Below are 16,279 nucleotides of genomic sequence, written 5' to 3'. Positions count from 1 at the left end.
TCTCAGCATGCAATTTGGTGGTGGAAGATCAGGGTGGATCTTGGTAACCGGTGGAGGGGAAGGGTAGAGTTCAGGTAGAGTTCAGTGCCAGACTATTTGCGAGGTCCTTGTGGGTGAGGGGTACGAATGCTGTCTAGGGTTCAATTGTACGTGGTGAGACTGTGATTGGGGAGGGGGGGATATCAAATTTGACGCATTGATATGTTGTCTGGTTTTTCTTCCCGGTGAGAAAGTTATTTGTATGAGGGAGAGCATTGTGAAGAAAGTTACTAAAAGGAGGTGGGGGATATATAGTAGAAATAGAATGTTTGACAAATTAAGGTTAAGATATTGAGCAAACATTCACCGATAGATGCCAGAGGGTAAAGTTGATCAGTGAAGGAAATAAATATTTGAGAATCTGTGGAGAAATTACAGTTTAAAGTGGACTGTAGCTTCCATGATCTCACTGATGACTGTTGGGTTGGGGCTGATGGGAGTTGTAGCCTAAGAAATCTGGATAGCCAAAGATGTCAGAACCCGTTTAGACTGAAGTATATAGCATGATAGACCAGAGAGGGATGGCAAATAGAGTGCAAATTATAAGGGACCCAGGACTGGGCCTTGCAACACACACAAATAACATAGCAGAAATGTATTGGCGGAATTGTTGACCCATGACATGTTTTCCTCCCTTTCTTTCTAATTACTCCAATTAAGAAGAATCAGAATCAGAAATCCCCAGAGAAGAACAAATATAAATACCTTATGAAAGTTTGTGGATGAGTTCAAGGGAATAGGGGGAATATTGTTTATTGTGACAAATAAGTGGCATGTAAGAGCAGTTTCAGTAGAACGATTAGGGCAAAAGGGCAGAATCCAGATTGAAGTGGGAGAAGGAGTGCAGTAATAGAGCTAGAGAAGCTAGTTGGAAATTCTATGCACATTTTAGAGTTTTTTTAAAGAAAAAGAATAGGTGGGGCAGTCATTTGACAGATCGTATATAACAATGGAAGTCTTTTTAAGAATAGACAAATTAGTAGCATGCTTGAAGAGGGATCAGAAGAAAGGAGGTGAAATGTAAATTCAAGAAGGGGTGGAAATGAGGCTACACCGAAGGAATGAGGGCAGATGGGAAAGGGTCCAGAACGGTGTTGGTGGGCTGGGCACTTTGGACAAAGTAACTAGGGAAGCTTCAACAAGGGACGTAAAGCAAGAGAAAGAACAGTGGATGAAAAGCGGGATGAAAGAAGAAAGAGCCAAGGATGAATGCACATTATCAATTTTTATAGGTGAAGTCCGTGACTGAGAGGGAGGAATTCAGAGTGGTATCAGCCCGGTGAACCAAGAGCTAGGAGTGATTAAACAGCAAGGATGTGGGGGAAGCAAACTAATAGGAGATTGATAATAAAGGAGTTTAGGGTGAGATAGATCCACATAAGAAGAGTGGTGAGTGCAGCGAGATCTGTGAGGAGATTTCTGCGAATACAGTGTTCGTTTGCAAAGACAGTTCTGAGGATTATAATGAAGGAAATAGCCATGGTTAGGGTGGCTTGCGTGAGGGAATTAAAGGAGGAGCAGAATAATCTAGATGGAGAGAAAAGTCAGCCAGGGGGACAAGAGATTGATGAACATTGGAAATAAATGATGTTGAATCAACTAAAGTCAGGATACAAAAAGGACTAGCAGAAGTGAGAGTAAGGCTATAAGAAATAACAAGTGGTGGGTGGCATCTTAGAAACACATTCCCCTTCCCATCCACCCGCCGCAGCCGAGGAGGTACCCACTTTTGACTTCTCTGACCTGACTGAAGCAGAAGTTATAGATCTTATCAAATCCATCAAACCATCCAACTGCAAAGGGGATGCTTGCCCAGCACACATCATTAAAGAATGCGCCCACTCCTTGGCTCCCTTAATCACCGCCTTCATTAACTCATCCTTCCGATCAGCCCAGGTACCTACCTCCCTGAAGGAAGCCTGGGTCCGCCCACTCCTAAAGATAACATCGCCTGACCCAATGGTTCCAGGGAACTACAGACCGATCACTACTGTCCCCTTCCTGCTAAAGATTCTTGATAAAATAGCCTACCTGCAAGTTCAAAAATTCTTAGAAGAAAATCAACTCCTAGGGCTGCGCCAATCTGGCTTCAGGCCATGGCACAGCACAGAAACCGCCCTACTTGATCTCAAAAATCGATGACCTAAGAGATGCCGGCAGGCCTGCTCTCCTTCTGCTAGACCTGTCTGCCGCATTCGATTTGGTAGATCACAAGACCCTATGTAGTCATATGTCCTCCACTGCCAACTTCTCCCCGAAAGCCTGCAAATGGATATCGGCCTTCCTCAAAGAGTGATGAAGGTGTTCTCTGACTCCTCGAGTGCTGCCCCCAGCCCCATCAAATGTGGTGTCCCTCAAGGGTCCTGCCTATTACCAACTCTGTACAACCTCTTCACTAGGCCACTATTCCAACTTCTTGACGCCATGGGCATCTCATATACCAACTATGCTGATGACACACGTGCTCATCCCTCTGACTGGTGACTACCCTACAGATACGAATACTCTCAATCGCATCTATTCCACAATCCAGTCCTGGATGGCTGAAAACTGGCTGTGCCTAAAAAGCGAGAAAACCGAACTCTTGCTAATTGGGTCCACAGTCACACTCAGTAAACTTGATGCGCAGTACAGCGCATTTTCTATAGATAACATCCCCATTACCGTGTCCCAAGCCATCAAGACTCTAGGTGTATACCTGGAACCTAGCATGACCATGGACAGACGGGTTAATGCCATCGCTTCCTCAGCTGCCTACCACTCCAAACTAATGAATGCAGTGAGGCCATTCCTGTCATAAGACAACTGCATCACCATTGCAAGGGCCATTATCGGATCTAGGCTAGACTACTGTAACATACTCTATGCCGGTACCTCCCAAAAGAACTTGTCAAAACTTCAAGTGGCTCAGAATAATGCCTTGAGGGCCGCAACTGGTACAGATTGCAGGGACCACATCTCTGGGGTGAGAAGGCAGGTCCATTGGCTGCCCGTCAAAGAAAGGATCCTTTTCAAAACACTGGCCATTGCACACAAATGCATCCATGGACTGGCACCTACCTACTTAGCTCAGAGGATCACCAACCAAAAAAACACCCTCTAGACCATCCAGGTCTGCATATGCCAATCGCCTCATTGTTCCTCATACACGAAGAGTTAGAGCCGGTGGCTCCAGTTTCCCTACCTTGGCTGCAACTCACTGGAACACCCTCCCTGCCCAACTCAGGATGATCGAATCGCACACAACCTTCCGTAAAGCCTTGAAGACTAAGCTTTTTGTTTGACTTGTCTCCCCCTATCGCCTCATTTGATGACTGTCTCTGTTTACTGCACCTGACTTGTAACCCATCAGTGTAACTGTATTATCCATTGTACTGGGCCGCTATCTTGTAACCCTTAAGCAATACATATTCTTCTCAGCGCCTCTATGCCCTTGGGTTGCAGCACGCTATACAAATGCTAAAATATAAATAAATAAAATAAGACAAGGGAAGGAAGATATATTGTCATCTACTATGTTGAGAGCTGTGCTAATGTAAATATTTCTAGGAGTCATTCCTCTGCGTCAGCTGCTTCACAACTCCTCTGGTTTGCCAAGGGTGAGGCTTCTGGCCTGTAGCCTGTTGGATACTGATTGTAGTGGTCCAAGGAGATTGTGGCCATCCAGGTATGTTTGTTTGACAAAAGATTGATCTGATTGTAGTGGTCCAAGGAGATTGTGGCCATCCAGGTATGTTTGTTTGACAAAAGATTGATCTAGTATTGACAATGTATTTATTTTAAATTCCATTTTTCTATTGTTTTACATTTATAACAATACAACTCTTAAACTAGAACAGAACTCAATGAATGCAGTCCTCCTGTGCCCCCCCGCGCCCCTTCTGCTCCTCTCAACTTCAGCACATGTCTATTATCTCTCATCCTTTTCTCTGTGTCCTGTGATTCAGGTTAGGGGTCTCCATTTCAAAGTGTCTGTGACCTAAAGCACTCGTACTTTACCTTCCTCTCAATTTGCATTGATCCATTTTCACCAGATCCACTGATGTTTAACTGCACATCCTCTATGTATGTTGTGCGCTCTGAGGCCCCTAGCCGAGTAGCTATTTACACACATTTATAAGAAATAAATGTTATTTCTTCCAACCCATTACATCTGTCTATTCCCTCTTTCAATATTGAAATCTTTGGGATCTCATCGGTCTAGTATTCTCAATATTCTTGAGCAATTAATTAATGTTTAGTGGCGTAAAATGTTGGGATTGGCTTTATATAAGAAACATGTAGCCATTGCATGTGTTACACAGAGCAGGAGGGTCAGTACAGTTTCTTTGGTTTGCTGATTAATGAAATGTGTGATGGGTGGGGAAGGTCAGATGTTTGCACATCCTTGAAAGAGTTTGGCTATTTTGCTTTTCCTGGTCAAAGTGCAGATTGGAAATTTTACAATTCGGGAATCCGTGGTTATGGAGGAGATGGATAGAAGGTGAAATCTCTGGCTCGAAGGTCTGTCCGCAATGGCTTTTCTTGCTGCATCAATCACTAGTTTTATAGTTTGGTGGAAGACAAGATATCAGTAGGTTGTTATGGCCCTTTAATGGTCAATCTGCTTAGGGACTTAGTCTTATTTCTCGAGTTTGAATCCACTGTTAATGCACCGTCGACTGTAAAAATGTGCTCAATACACCTCCCTTTTTACTTGGTTCTATGAAATATCCATGTTTTTGTTTCTCCTTTCCAGTGGATTTTATCACGTTACAATGACATTCAATAGGTTGGCATGCAGCAATGGCTATTTCTCATTGGACCCTCGAGAATGCGCAAGATAGGACTGGAGAAGTGCTGTTTTGCAGAACCCCTAGCCAAGGTATTTTAGAACCCACTTGGCTGTATAAACTGGTCAGATCTGGTATGGACAAAGGATTGCTCAGAACACGAATGACATGAGAGGTGCATATGCCCCTCTGTGACACTGTTTCATGCAGGACATGCCATGTGAGGCAGTAACTAGAAGTAGGTGGCAAAAAAGGAATAAACATTAATAAATTCATGTATTGTGTTTGGAGGAGGTGGGATATTTCTGCCAGAAGGCCCAATGATGGTTTCCAGAACGTTCTTAAGCTTCAAATCTTTCAGCTAACTAGTGACCTGTAGAGGTGAGGTTTCAGAATGGTGGGGCCTCGGTAGAGAGGCTAGTTCCTGGTTGACATAGGATGCTATGTTGCCTTTCAAGACAATAATGAAGCTAACTCTATCATCACCTTAAATGGATGTGTGACCCTGCTTTCTATGAAAGCATGTAAACTAGGAGCAAAATAAAAGGCGTTCTCATGTATGTCATTTTACTGTATTACAGGGTGCATATCCATGAAGATAGTTTAAAAAAAATGCCTATCATGTTCAAATGGAGCATAAGATATAAAGGGGTAAAAATGTGGAATTCCAATCTTTTTCTCATCGGAATAAAAAGCATGGATGTATGACAAATATGGCAGACTTTAATTGTACGGAATTGATTTTTGGTTTTGTTGCCTTTGAAAAATTGACGTACCCAAGTCATTTTTTCATTACTTTGTTTATAAAATAACCAACATTTTACGTAAATTTACTTGCACATTATCTGCTAATCCAAATATTGTAACTAGGCTTAAGAATTTGTTTTTACTTTTGTGCTTCAGCCTGTAAAATAACCTACCACGTAGTAACCTAAAGTATATATCGAATATAGACTGGTTAAATATCAATATTTACCAAGTTCTATTATTTTTAGAATATTATAAATATAAAATATTATTAAAATGATATGAATTCACACATAGCTACTTATGGTTTCTTTCAAAACATTAAAAGCACAGTAAGAGCATGACTGTTATTTACACATGCATTGTAAATCTCAAAGCATAACTCATTTCTTGATCCAGAATTTCCTAGAAAATGAAATACTACTTTTGTAGTCAGGAGCTTGGTCTCTGTGTTCCATCCTTGCTCCTTATGTCAAGAGGAAACCAACACTGACAGATCTTGCTTAGTAACCTCTCTTGTTCTTTCCTGGTCTCAAGACCATTTTTTATGATGTTGGGCTTTCTCACTGCCTGCTTAACATCGTCTGACTGTTATGTCTAAAAGGCAGGTTTGAAGTTCTTTGGATCTCATTCCTTTCAGTTTCCTGAATGTTAAGCCATTTAGCTTTATTCATTTTGTTTAGCTGAATGTTTTGTTCTTTTAATGCTAGGTCCATGACACAGAACACAAGTTCAAACTACTAGAAAAAGAATTTCAACAATACAAGGAGCAGCAAAGCAGCAAACCAGAAATCCGTTTACAGTCTGAAATAAATCTTCTTTCTTTGGAAAAGGTAATTACGTTAACTTGTTTTCCTATTTTAAAATTGTAAATAAACTGCAATGCTAGCTGGTGTAAAGGCAATTGTTTTACTTTGAATTGAAACATTTGTTTACATTTAATAATGATGTAATAGTGATTGCTTTACCTTCTTACGTGTTCGTCAGGTGTGCAACTTTGTATTTTTCCCCGGAATTAAGATTTTAAAATGCATGACATAACTATTTAGGACTATTGACTAATCCTACCGAAATTATTTGATATTAACGGACAACAAACATTTTCTGTGTTTAGGATAATGTTTTGATTGTCTCTTAAATTGTATTGCCTGCCCCCTTTGTGTTTATGTAGTCAACTCATTTAGCAGTAGGTTGCATCTATTTCTATAAAACGCCAGAGATGGAGGGATGACTGGCTCCTCCCTAACACCTAGGTGCATACACCATACACGCCACACCTTATCTGAAACTCTGTGATCTGCTCCTCACTGTTTCCTCCCCTGTTTGCTTGTAGATCCCTTTCTGCCAATTTACTGCCCTCCCCTGTTGGCTCCCCGCTCTATTTTTCTCTGCTTTCCTCACTGTGTTCTTCCCCCATGATTGTAAAGCAATTTATTGCTTCCTGAAGCTAGGTCTGTGCTCAAAAATACCATAATAATAATATTAATGATTAGTGTATGAATGATGCAGGATCCTAAAAGGGAAACCTAACCTTGTATTGCACTGCAAAAGTTTTTCAAATCCTGTAGTGTGAATATACAGATCTCGGACCACTGAAGCTGTCCTGTAATATCGGAGTGGTTTATACAGTTCGGCTCTTTCCCTTGCTTTCTGTGACTTGTCATGCATTTATAAGGAAAACTACAAATATCAGAATGCAAAGAAGAAAACCAGAGCTGGACGAGCTACTTGCACATCGGACAACTTGATAATTCTGAATGATTTCATCAGGTTTGCTTTTTAAATTGTTTTGAATTGTTAATTTATCTCTGGTAGATTCTACTTCTCCTTGCACTTCTTTCCAAGTCAAACTTTGCCTGCCAGTTCCAGGATTTTTAAATACCCTTTTCCCTTGAAAATAAGATTATATTGGCTGTTACAACAGTTTACTTTTCAGGTTCCTTTTGTATTTATTTATTTTGCTTTTTCCCTTTCTCTGTTTTGGGCCACTGACGTTTTTTGGTGGTCAGGGAGTCTTCTTCTGAAATCTCCCTGCTGCTGCAACAACGTTTTTTCACTCGCTTGGAGCATAAGCTCCTGAGTCACTCATAAGGCTCGCAGGCACAGGGAGTGTTTCTTAAACACACCATTTCTACTGTAAGGTGAATGAATTGCCCTAAATTGGTTTTAGGGGTTAGGCTGGTGGCAGCTGTTATTTAGTTTTGGCTCCACCAGGGGTGCAAGCCAATTTACCACGTTGGTAGCCCAACCAAATCCTTGGTAGCTATTGCAATGCCCATTTTCTTTTTCAGTCCTACTCTCTGCCATTTTGTTTTAGCAGCTTCTTTTGTTCAAGCAACCAGGAGACCGACCCAAAATGGCTGTTCTGCTACTTTGTAGTGGTTTGAACTGGTGCAGACCAGTGCCTGCCCTTGACAGGCCAAATCATATATTTTGGGAGTGGTCCAAGTTGAGGGCAGTTTTAGGAGCAAACCAGATTGACTAGCTGTTTGACTCTTTGATTGAGGCCCCCTAGTGTGACTGGTGGGCTAGTTTATGCCGGACCCTATGTTTGTGTATAAATACGGGAAGTCTTTTTGCTACACTAAATTCTGTTCAGATTTTCAGAAGCAGCAATACAGCGTTTTGGGCAGTTCGGTTTTTGGCTCCTGGTCATCCTTCCTGTGCCTCTTCCGTTGTCCTGCTGGGTCGACTTGTGTGCTGGGGTTTTCTCCAGGCTGTTTTACTGCCAGCCTCCCGATTTACTACTGTGGTTGTCCCTCCCTGGTGCCGACAGCTGCCGTTGACAGGAAGGGTATTGACTCCAACACCCTATCTCATTTTGCCATCCTTGGTCATCCCTGCCGTTGTTTGCCGTCAGACCCTTTTCTTAAGCTGTGCTATCTTTGTTTGTCCTTCAAGCTGCTTAAACCTGCTTTGATGGGTTTTCCTCATCACTGCTTTTGCCTACTGCCTGAGGGGCTCACTTCAAGGAAGGCTCTTTGTTGTTCTTTACGGTTGTTTGGGTCCTCTTTGGTCCAGGGTGTAAGTCCCTCTGAAGTTTCATCCTTTAACCCGCAGAGGCCTTGGAAAATAAGTCTTGTACTTAGCAGATTCTTCAGCCTTTTTGAACAAACTTTCTGGGCACAGACATTGAATATGTACCTCTGTGCCCTGGCGTGAAACGTCTTTTTCAATACATACCCCACGGGTCCCCATGGTTGAGACTATTCTCGGGCAGGTTTCAACTGCATTTTCTCATTGGATTCCATTGGGACTTCTCCTTCTCTGCTGCATCTTCTTCTGTGACTCTTGATTCTTGAATCTATATCTGAAACTCTTTGTTGGGGTTTCCCCATTCCTCTGTGGGGTGATTTGCCACCAAATATGCAGCTGGTACTTACCTGCACTTAACCCTGTACACATTTTTACATTTTACATTTATTTGTAAAGCATAGCCAAAAAGGTGGCATAAGCGCGCTACGAGATGGAATTTTATGTAGCCAGACGCACAGCGATATCTAGGACAACAGTTTAAACATAGTGATCATAACAATGGTAATAGGTCTTGTCTAAATAACGGGGGTCTTTATTTTCTTTTTGAACTCGTTAAGGGTTGTTGAGTCTCTCAGATCAGTTGGACTAGAGCTCTAAGCCCTCTGTGCTGCTATGAAAAAGGCTTCTTTACTGACTGATGTGAGCTTGCACCTAGGCACCACCAAGAAATGCGTAGTATTTTATCTGACACGTGGATTTCCTTTTGGGCAAGGTTAGTACCCTGACCTTTTCAAGAGTGGATAGGGGCCCCTCTCCTCCTGTTGTGGGAGGATCACTAGGGAGGAATCCAAAGCCAGTTATACCCCAAGGGGTGTTCGTGGCCGTTGGAATGGCCCCATTTCCTATCCCCTCTCTAAATGCCAGTCTGTGTATTTGCAGAACCAGTTTACATCACCCCATTCATCTGAACCAAAGTGCTGGACAACCTTTCTTTGTCTTTTTCCAGAGAAACTGCAGACATGAGATAAGATCACCCGCACGACAAACTCATGAGCAAACCATGCAAACCCATATCAAAACCCCATCTGGGAGAGAGCTGGAGCCCCTGCTCGCATGTCAGGTACCCTAAGCGAGTGACATACAGATACTACTGAATGAAAGAAAGCAACAAAATAGGGAGCCGAAGTTCCTATGTGGCAGTTGAACTGCACGCCAGCCTCAGCCCATATGCCAATGGGACTGCTGGAGCCGCCAGGGACTTGAAGCAAAACCCCTCCCAAAAGACTGAACTTTCTGTATGGATAGCCAGGCCAGCCTCTATCTTCCCCCACCCCCAGCTTCACCCTCAACATGAACTTGGACACTTTACTACTGGAACCACCATTGTTCCGTAGCAGCCCTGTGTGGAAGAAGTGGACGGGCATAATCGATACATGAAATCTTTGTTATATTTATCACCTCCAGGGTTATGTTATACAATGTATAGAGCGCAGCATTCACCACAACGGCATTTGTGCGCCAACACACAGGTAGGGAGTAGCCAAGGAGAAAAATAATAAAAACAGGAAAAGAAAACCCCTAAAACAAAAATTCACCAAAATGCTAAGTGATCCCCTGTAGCACGAAGATGCAGGGTTCCATAACTGGGCAGCTGCCACAAAAAATGCTCAACCATTGAAAAAGGGTTGTGAAAAACATGGAACCGCAATCAAAGAAGCAGGCACAAATTTGAGGAAACAGGTAGGAACATAAGGACAACATTTCTCCTGGAGATAATCCGGCCTACTGCCAGAAAAAGTGGAATGGACTATGCAAAGCGCTTTAAATTCAATGCACGTAAAAACAGGAAGCCGGCGCAGTGAGTTCAAATTTGGAGAGATCGAAACACAAACAGTGGACACTCTAGCAGTCATGTTCTGTCCAATTTGGAGACGGTGAAACAGGTAAGCAGTGTGATGAATCTAATGGAGCCATCATGGATTCCCTGGCGGTGACCTCCTCCCATATGGCCAGGGGACAGCAGCCGCTACCTGATCCTGACCCTGGTAACTGCTTTATGACGGCGGAACACATGGGAGGAGACATCTACCAGGGAGATGTCATGACTTAATTGGACAAGACACGGTAGCTCACCCTTTCTCATGAGGAAGACCCTCTAATACCCAAAGCCTTTTTCCTTGCGGAAAACCCTACTGTACCCAAGACCCTAATGGCTTATTGGCAGCTACTTGAGCAAACCCCCCCACGCCCTGCACACCCTCCCTGTTCAAACTGCCAGCTATGACATAAACATACAAAGCTCCAACACCGTAACTTTTGCTTCTCAGGTACCTTTATGTAAAGACACTGAAAATAACTATTTAAACTCAATGTGTCCAATGACAGCTATGGATTTTAACTCCCAGAATCCCTCAGGTACTGAGACGAGGATGATGGAGTTTGAACAAGGTAGCAGGCACCTGAAGTTTAACATGTAGTCAAGTTGTTTTTCCAAAACACCTATGCTCAGGGTATTTAAACCAGGCAAGTGCATTGCTCAAAAAGGTAGTGCATGAGAGGACGTTGGCTCCTGTATGAAGGCTCAGGAATGCGAAGATCATGTACTGGTGTGGCCGAGCAGAGAAGGCTGCCAAGTCAGAAGGGGAGATGCTGTGCGTAAAACAGAAGTGCAGTGTAGACGCTGGGAGCCAAGAGAGGTCCCGGGCACTCAGCAGCTTGCAGAGGAGGTGTTCTCCATTCCGGGACCTGAAGGGAAGCGGCAATGTGATTGCAGAGCCGCGAAGGAAGTAGGAAGGACGTCTGCACACTTGTGTGGAAAGCTGGTGAAAGCCTCATGCCGCAGAAGCACGAACTGGATCTGAGGTGCTGGAGAGAACCAATGAGTCTACCTCCAAGCCAGTGGGGACCCCGGGGGATGCCGCCAACCAAGGCAACAATGTGATACCGTTGTTTAGACTTTTTAAAAGTATTTGAATTCAGAAAGGGCAAAATTCAATACCTTATGAGCTATGCATATATGAAATGAAAGTGTGGGGCAAGACTTGAAGAAGCCTTTCCGCAAACTAATATACCAAGCCAAGAGCAATATATAAGCTATTGGTGAGATGGAGAAGTTGTGAGATGCATGAAGAGTCCTTTATGAGGCAAAACACCAGGCAATTGATCTGTATGAGAAATCCGGGGAAGACAAGATCCCAAGTAATTGAAAGCATAAGAAGTCCTGGCAGGAGAGTACACCAGGCTGTTGGAACTGTATTAAAAGTCCTGGCAGGGGAGTTTTTCACAATATATAAAGAGAAAACCAGTTACCCTGCCCTTTTGATCTGAGTTGCTTCACAGTAGCACACAGTATCTGCCCAACGCTACATCAGTCATCGGCTTTAGCAACGGAGCATAATTGTTATCCCAAATAGATTTATTTATCCATTATCAAAACCTTTCATACAAATATCCCCAAAACAATCTATACTTCTGTATGGGTAACCTTTTAACAAGAATTCACAAAAAACATAGACCACATCGTTTGTGCCAGGGGTAACCCGTTTTCTCTTTATATATTGTATGACGAAAACCTCCCTTCTCGAAACAGGTCCCCTGAAAGCAAAAAAATAGGGAAGTACCCATATCTTGCATCATCTAGGGGAGTATACTAGGCAATTTGCAAAATTTCCAGAAATGTGAAAGAAAGACATTGTCTTCTAAACCAAGGAGACATTCGCGTTAAAGACAGACTGATACAAAAATTGTTTAAACAGGAACCTTGTGAATCAAGGAGCGCCACAAAGGAACTGTTAGTAAAAGAGACATTTGCCATTCTCCTTAAGAATCCAGGGGAAGGGGTTCTGGATCCGAGGACTTACGCCTGGAAGAACAATTTGAAGTTATAATTTTTTTTTTTAAGAACCCTTTTTTATAGATATCAGGCCATAAACATTTCCCTTATCACTGTGTTTCAGTCTGAGGGTCAGGATAGATTGTTTGGTCAAGGGCGACTTTTAATTTATGACATCCTGACCAAGACAGATCCTCTGTTTAGGTTTTTAGGTAGGGAAATTCCTCTTTAGAATATAGTTAGAGAGGCATTTCCCCAACAAGTTTAAGTTGATTAAAGGTCTATAACCAAAACATGAAAACTTTGTGTCTGGCTTTCATTTTTGACCCCTCAGAGCAGGCTGAGAAAGGTACAGAAAATTGCAATAGTCCAAGGTCCGAGAGACAGTGGTAGCCACAACCATTGGATGGAGATGTGTAGGGAGAAATGGCAGAATTTTACAAAGAAACTTAAGTTTGAAGTTGATCTTCTGACACAGTGCTAACTTCCACCTCAGCCGACGGGGAAGAAAAAATCTTAAAGCCAAGAACCTTAACCATGGTAACCAGTACAGGCAATGCCCAAAGAGCCACAGGCCAGAAGGTAGGTGTCCAGAGTGAAGCTGCAGACGTTAGACCCACTACCAACACTTCTTTTATCTCCACTGAGGCGAAGCCAGTAGTTACAAATCCATGTGTGGACAGCAAGGAGACAGGAGCAGCAATATTCAGCAATTGACTGTAGATTCAGGTTAAGTTGAACTATAATATGGGTGTCATCCGCATAGGAATAACACCGGAATCCAAAAGACTGAATAAGCTTAGTTAAAGGTTGAATGTGGACATTGAATAACAGGGGACAGAGCAGAGCCCTGAGGGACATTACAGGTGATAGGTGCAGGTGCAGAGAGATGAGGAGAGGGAGATTGAGAACGATCAGATGGAAAAGATTGAAACCAAGTCTGAACAGCATCAGTGATACCAGCTGACCTGCAGATCAGGGTAGAGTGGTCAATAGTGTTGAATGCAGCAGAAAGATCTAGTAAAAAGTGCTCGATCACCACCTGATCGACTAGCCTGGGCCACGTCGTCGACTGCTGAGACCAAAACCGACTTCGTGCCCCGACTGGGCTGAAAGTCAGACTGGAAAGGATTAAGTAAAGAGGAATTCTCGAGAAATGTGCACAGCAAAGCAGTAAACATTTGAAGAACTTCATAAGAAAAGGAAAGAGAAATGGGGCGAAGGTTAGCCGGAAGAGAAGGATCAAGACTTTTTTTTTCAATAGAGGGAAACAAGGCTGTGTTTAAGAATAGAAGGAATATGATTAGTAAAAAAAGTGAGTAACAGCAGAGGTTATTGCAGGGTCAATGGAAGGCATGATGACTTTCAAAACAGATGGTGGAATAGAATCAGGAGGTGCAAATTTCAGAGAGTTAGTAACTAACAATATCCTCTGAATCAAATAGTGGAAAATATGGCCAGAGATGCAAATGGCTAGCCACTCTAGACAAGGCAAGATCCAGCGAAGGTAGTGGGCCAGAAGCAGAAATGTTCTGGCGAATGGCAGTAATTTTATCATAGAAAAAAGGGGACAACGAGTCAGTGTTTGAGAAGGTGAAATAGTATTAGAAGGGTTCTGGGGTCGAGACTTGGCAATATTGGCAATTGACAGTGGACCAACCTGAGGATAGGAAGCAAGGTAAGAGAACCCAGGAAGTTTTGGTTTGTTCAGGTGAGGTCAGAAGAGGAGGAGGTGGCCGAATTGGAGACCTGTACGAAAGGTTGGTGGATATGATTTTTGGAACAGGTGAGGCATTGGTTAGTGTGCACACTGGTACTGCGTTGTTTGTTTGCGTGAAAGACTGACAAGTTTGATTAGGAAAGGGAGTGTAGGGAATGAATGTGAAGTGATTGTGTGAGTGGAAAGAGGGTACTGAGTAGAAGGTGGGATGTAGTAGCAGTGTGGAGGTGCGATTTGTAATCGAGGTGGGAGTAGTCACATCAAAGGTTGTATGCAAGGCTTAGAAAACATTGGAGGGACAGGAGAATGGTGCAGGTAGTTGGAGTGGAGGTGGGTTGGTATTGGAATGAGAAGAGTAGTAAGAGGGAAACATCAGAGGGAGATGGGTATGTGGGCTTGATAGAAAGAAGACTGATTCAAGCAGAGTGCAGAACCCATTATCCCAATTTAGTCAACTAACCATTGAATAGTGTAGGGTCAGTCTAGGAAGTCCCTGAGAGAGGTTAGGCAGATGAGACATTTGGCCTTTAGGTTTTCACTTCTAGCAGAAGTCAGAATGTAGACGGTAGCGACCAATAGTCTGTATAAATCTACCTGGGGAGTTGGTATGCTGGGTTTAGGGTTGATTGTTGCTTTCTAGACGAGAGTGGGACTGCCCTAGGGCACAGAGAAATCTGTGAATAAATACCTTTGAACTGCCTCTTATACTCAAAGCATTAATTGAGTCATCTGTGACAGGATTGCTTTGTCCTGTTGATTTCTTTAGGAACATTTACTCGTCTGAAACTCTTCGCAAAGTGACTTTGGGATACTTACCTCCCTCTGGATGTTTTTCCTGCATCTAGTTTGGGTGCAAGTAGTTTTAGGCCATAGCAGGAATTTTAACCTGCGCCAGTGATAGTTAATGCCTGTTTAAGGCTCTTCTGCTAAAGTTAATTCCTGATTAAACTGCAAATAATTCTGGTGATATTGTATCCATTTTTTCCATGAAGTGTAACATCCTGATGTTCTCTCTAAGGGCCTGATTCAGAGGCTTTTCCTATTGGATTGCACCATTATAATTCACTTCTGTGAATCGGGCCTTAAATCTCTCATTTTCTGATCGGACCGGACTCTGTTTCAGTAATTTACACCCACCCCTCATGCCCTTAATTTACTGTGATGTGTGCGTTTGTAGTTGTCAAATCCTATGACCTAAAGTTCTTGACTTATTGTGGCCGTTGGCATTTGGATCCTGTAATGACCATTTTAACTTTGTTAATATCTGGTTCCCTTCTCTCCCCTCACCCTTGTTTTCATGTGATGTGCCGATCTCCAGATGTAATATTAGAGTGGGCTATGGCTTTATGACAGCTTAAAGTTTTTGTAATTCACTGGATTGTTTCACTGTTTTGTTTACTAAAGTACTTCCCTAACTGGTATATATACACACGCGCGCGCGTGCGTGTGTGTGCGCGTGTGTGAGACACACCTAATAAAAGTGGATATTTCTTCTGTATACCATTGTGGTGTATTTTCTATGGATACGTGCGTGGACCAATTCGTATATATTTGTGTCGGCTTCCTTCCCCTCCCTTTAGTTAAGCCTGAGTGCTCTGCCTCACCACACGAGAAGTTTGCTTCCATTTGGGGGGGGAAGGAAGAGTGTGTACTTGCCCCACTGTAAGGTTAGTGGTTGTACAGTCCTCAGAAAGAGGCCCGTGTAGAAGCTACCTTCACACTAGTGTTTCTTTCTGGTGTAATCTTTCCTAAGCTACACATAGAAAAGCAGTATAAAGGTTAAGTGTTAGGCCACCATTTAATATAATACTCCGCTGCAAGCTGTGCAGTCCTCACATTTTTCATTACATGGGGAGCACAGATGTGGCCTTGACCGGTTGCATCCTGAACTCTGAAAGGAACTGCATGAGTTGACAAAGATCTCCCTGCGGAAAGACCAGCCTAGTTCTTCTCAGGCCTTTGGGACGGCAACGAGAGCTATTCACCTTTCCGAATTGGCACTGCAGCATGTCGAAACAGCTATGCGCATTTGATTTGATGTGCCAGGTCAGCCTGGAAAAAGTTGGAAAACTACAGGTTGATTTATAGCAAAGGTTCTTTGACTTTTGGATTAACTTGACCTCTTTCAGCACTCAACAGATGAGGAACTGTAAAATAAAAATAGCGAGTACACACTGCCAAGCCCTCATTGGT

General features: G+C 43.0%; 1 protein-coding gene across 1 annotated transcript in view; it reads left to right on the top strand.

Annotated features, from left to right (window-relative positions):
• CEP120 (centrosomal protein 120) overlaps positions 1–16,279 on the top strand; it is a 1,008,936-nt gene that overhangs the window by 851,869 nt on the left and 140,788 nt on the right. The window contains exon 17 of the mRNA XM_069625584.1: positions 6,269–6,391. Coding sequence (XP_069481685.1) covers positions 6,269–6,391 — 123 coding nt within the window. The remainder of the gene's footprint in view (positions 1–6,268; positions 6,392–16,279) is intronic.

This window comes from Ambystoma mexicanum, chromosome 6p (genome assembly GCF_040938575.1).
Source record: "Ambystoma mexicanum isolate Mex_15411 chromosome 6p, UKY_AmexF1_1, whole genome shotgun sequence".
Lineage (NCBI taxonomy): Eukaryota > Metazoa > Chordata > Amphibia > Caudata > Ambystomatidae > Ambystoma > Ambystoma mexicanum.
The sequence above is the reverse complement of the archived record's forward strand: the minus strand, read 5'-3'. Positions and strand labels throughout refer to the sequence as shown.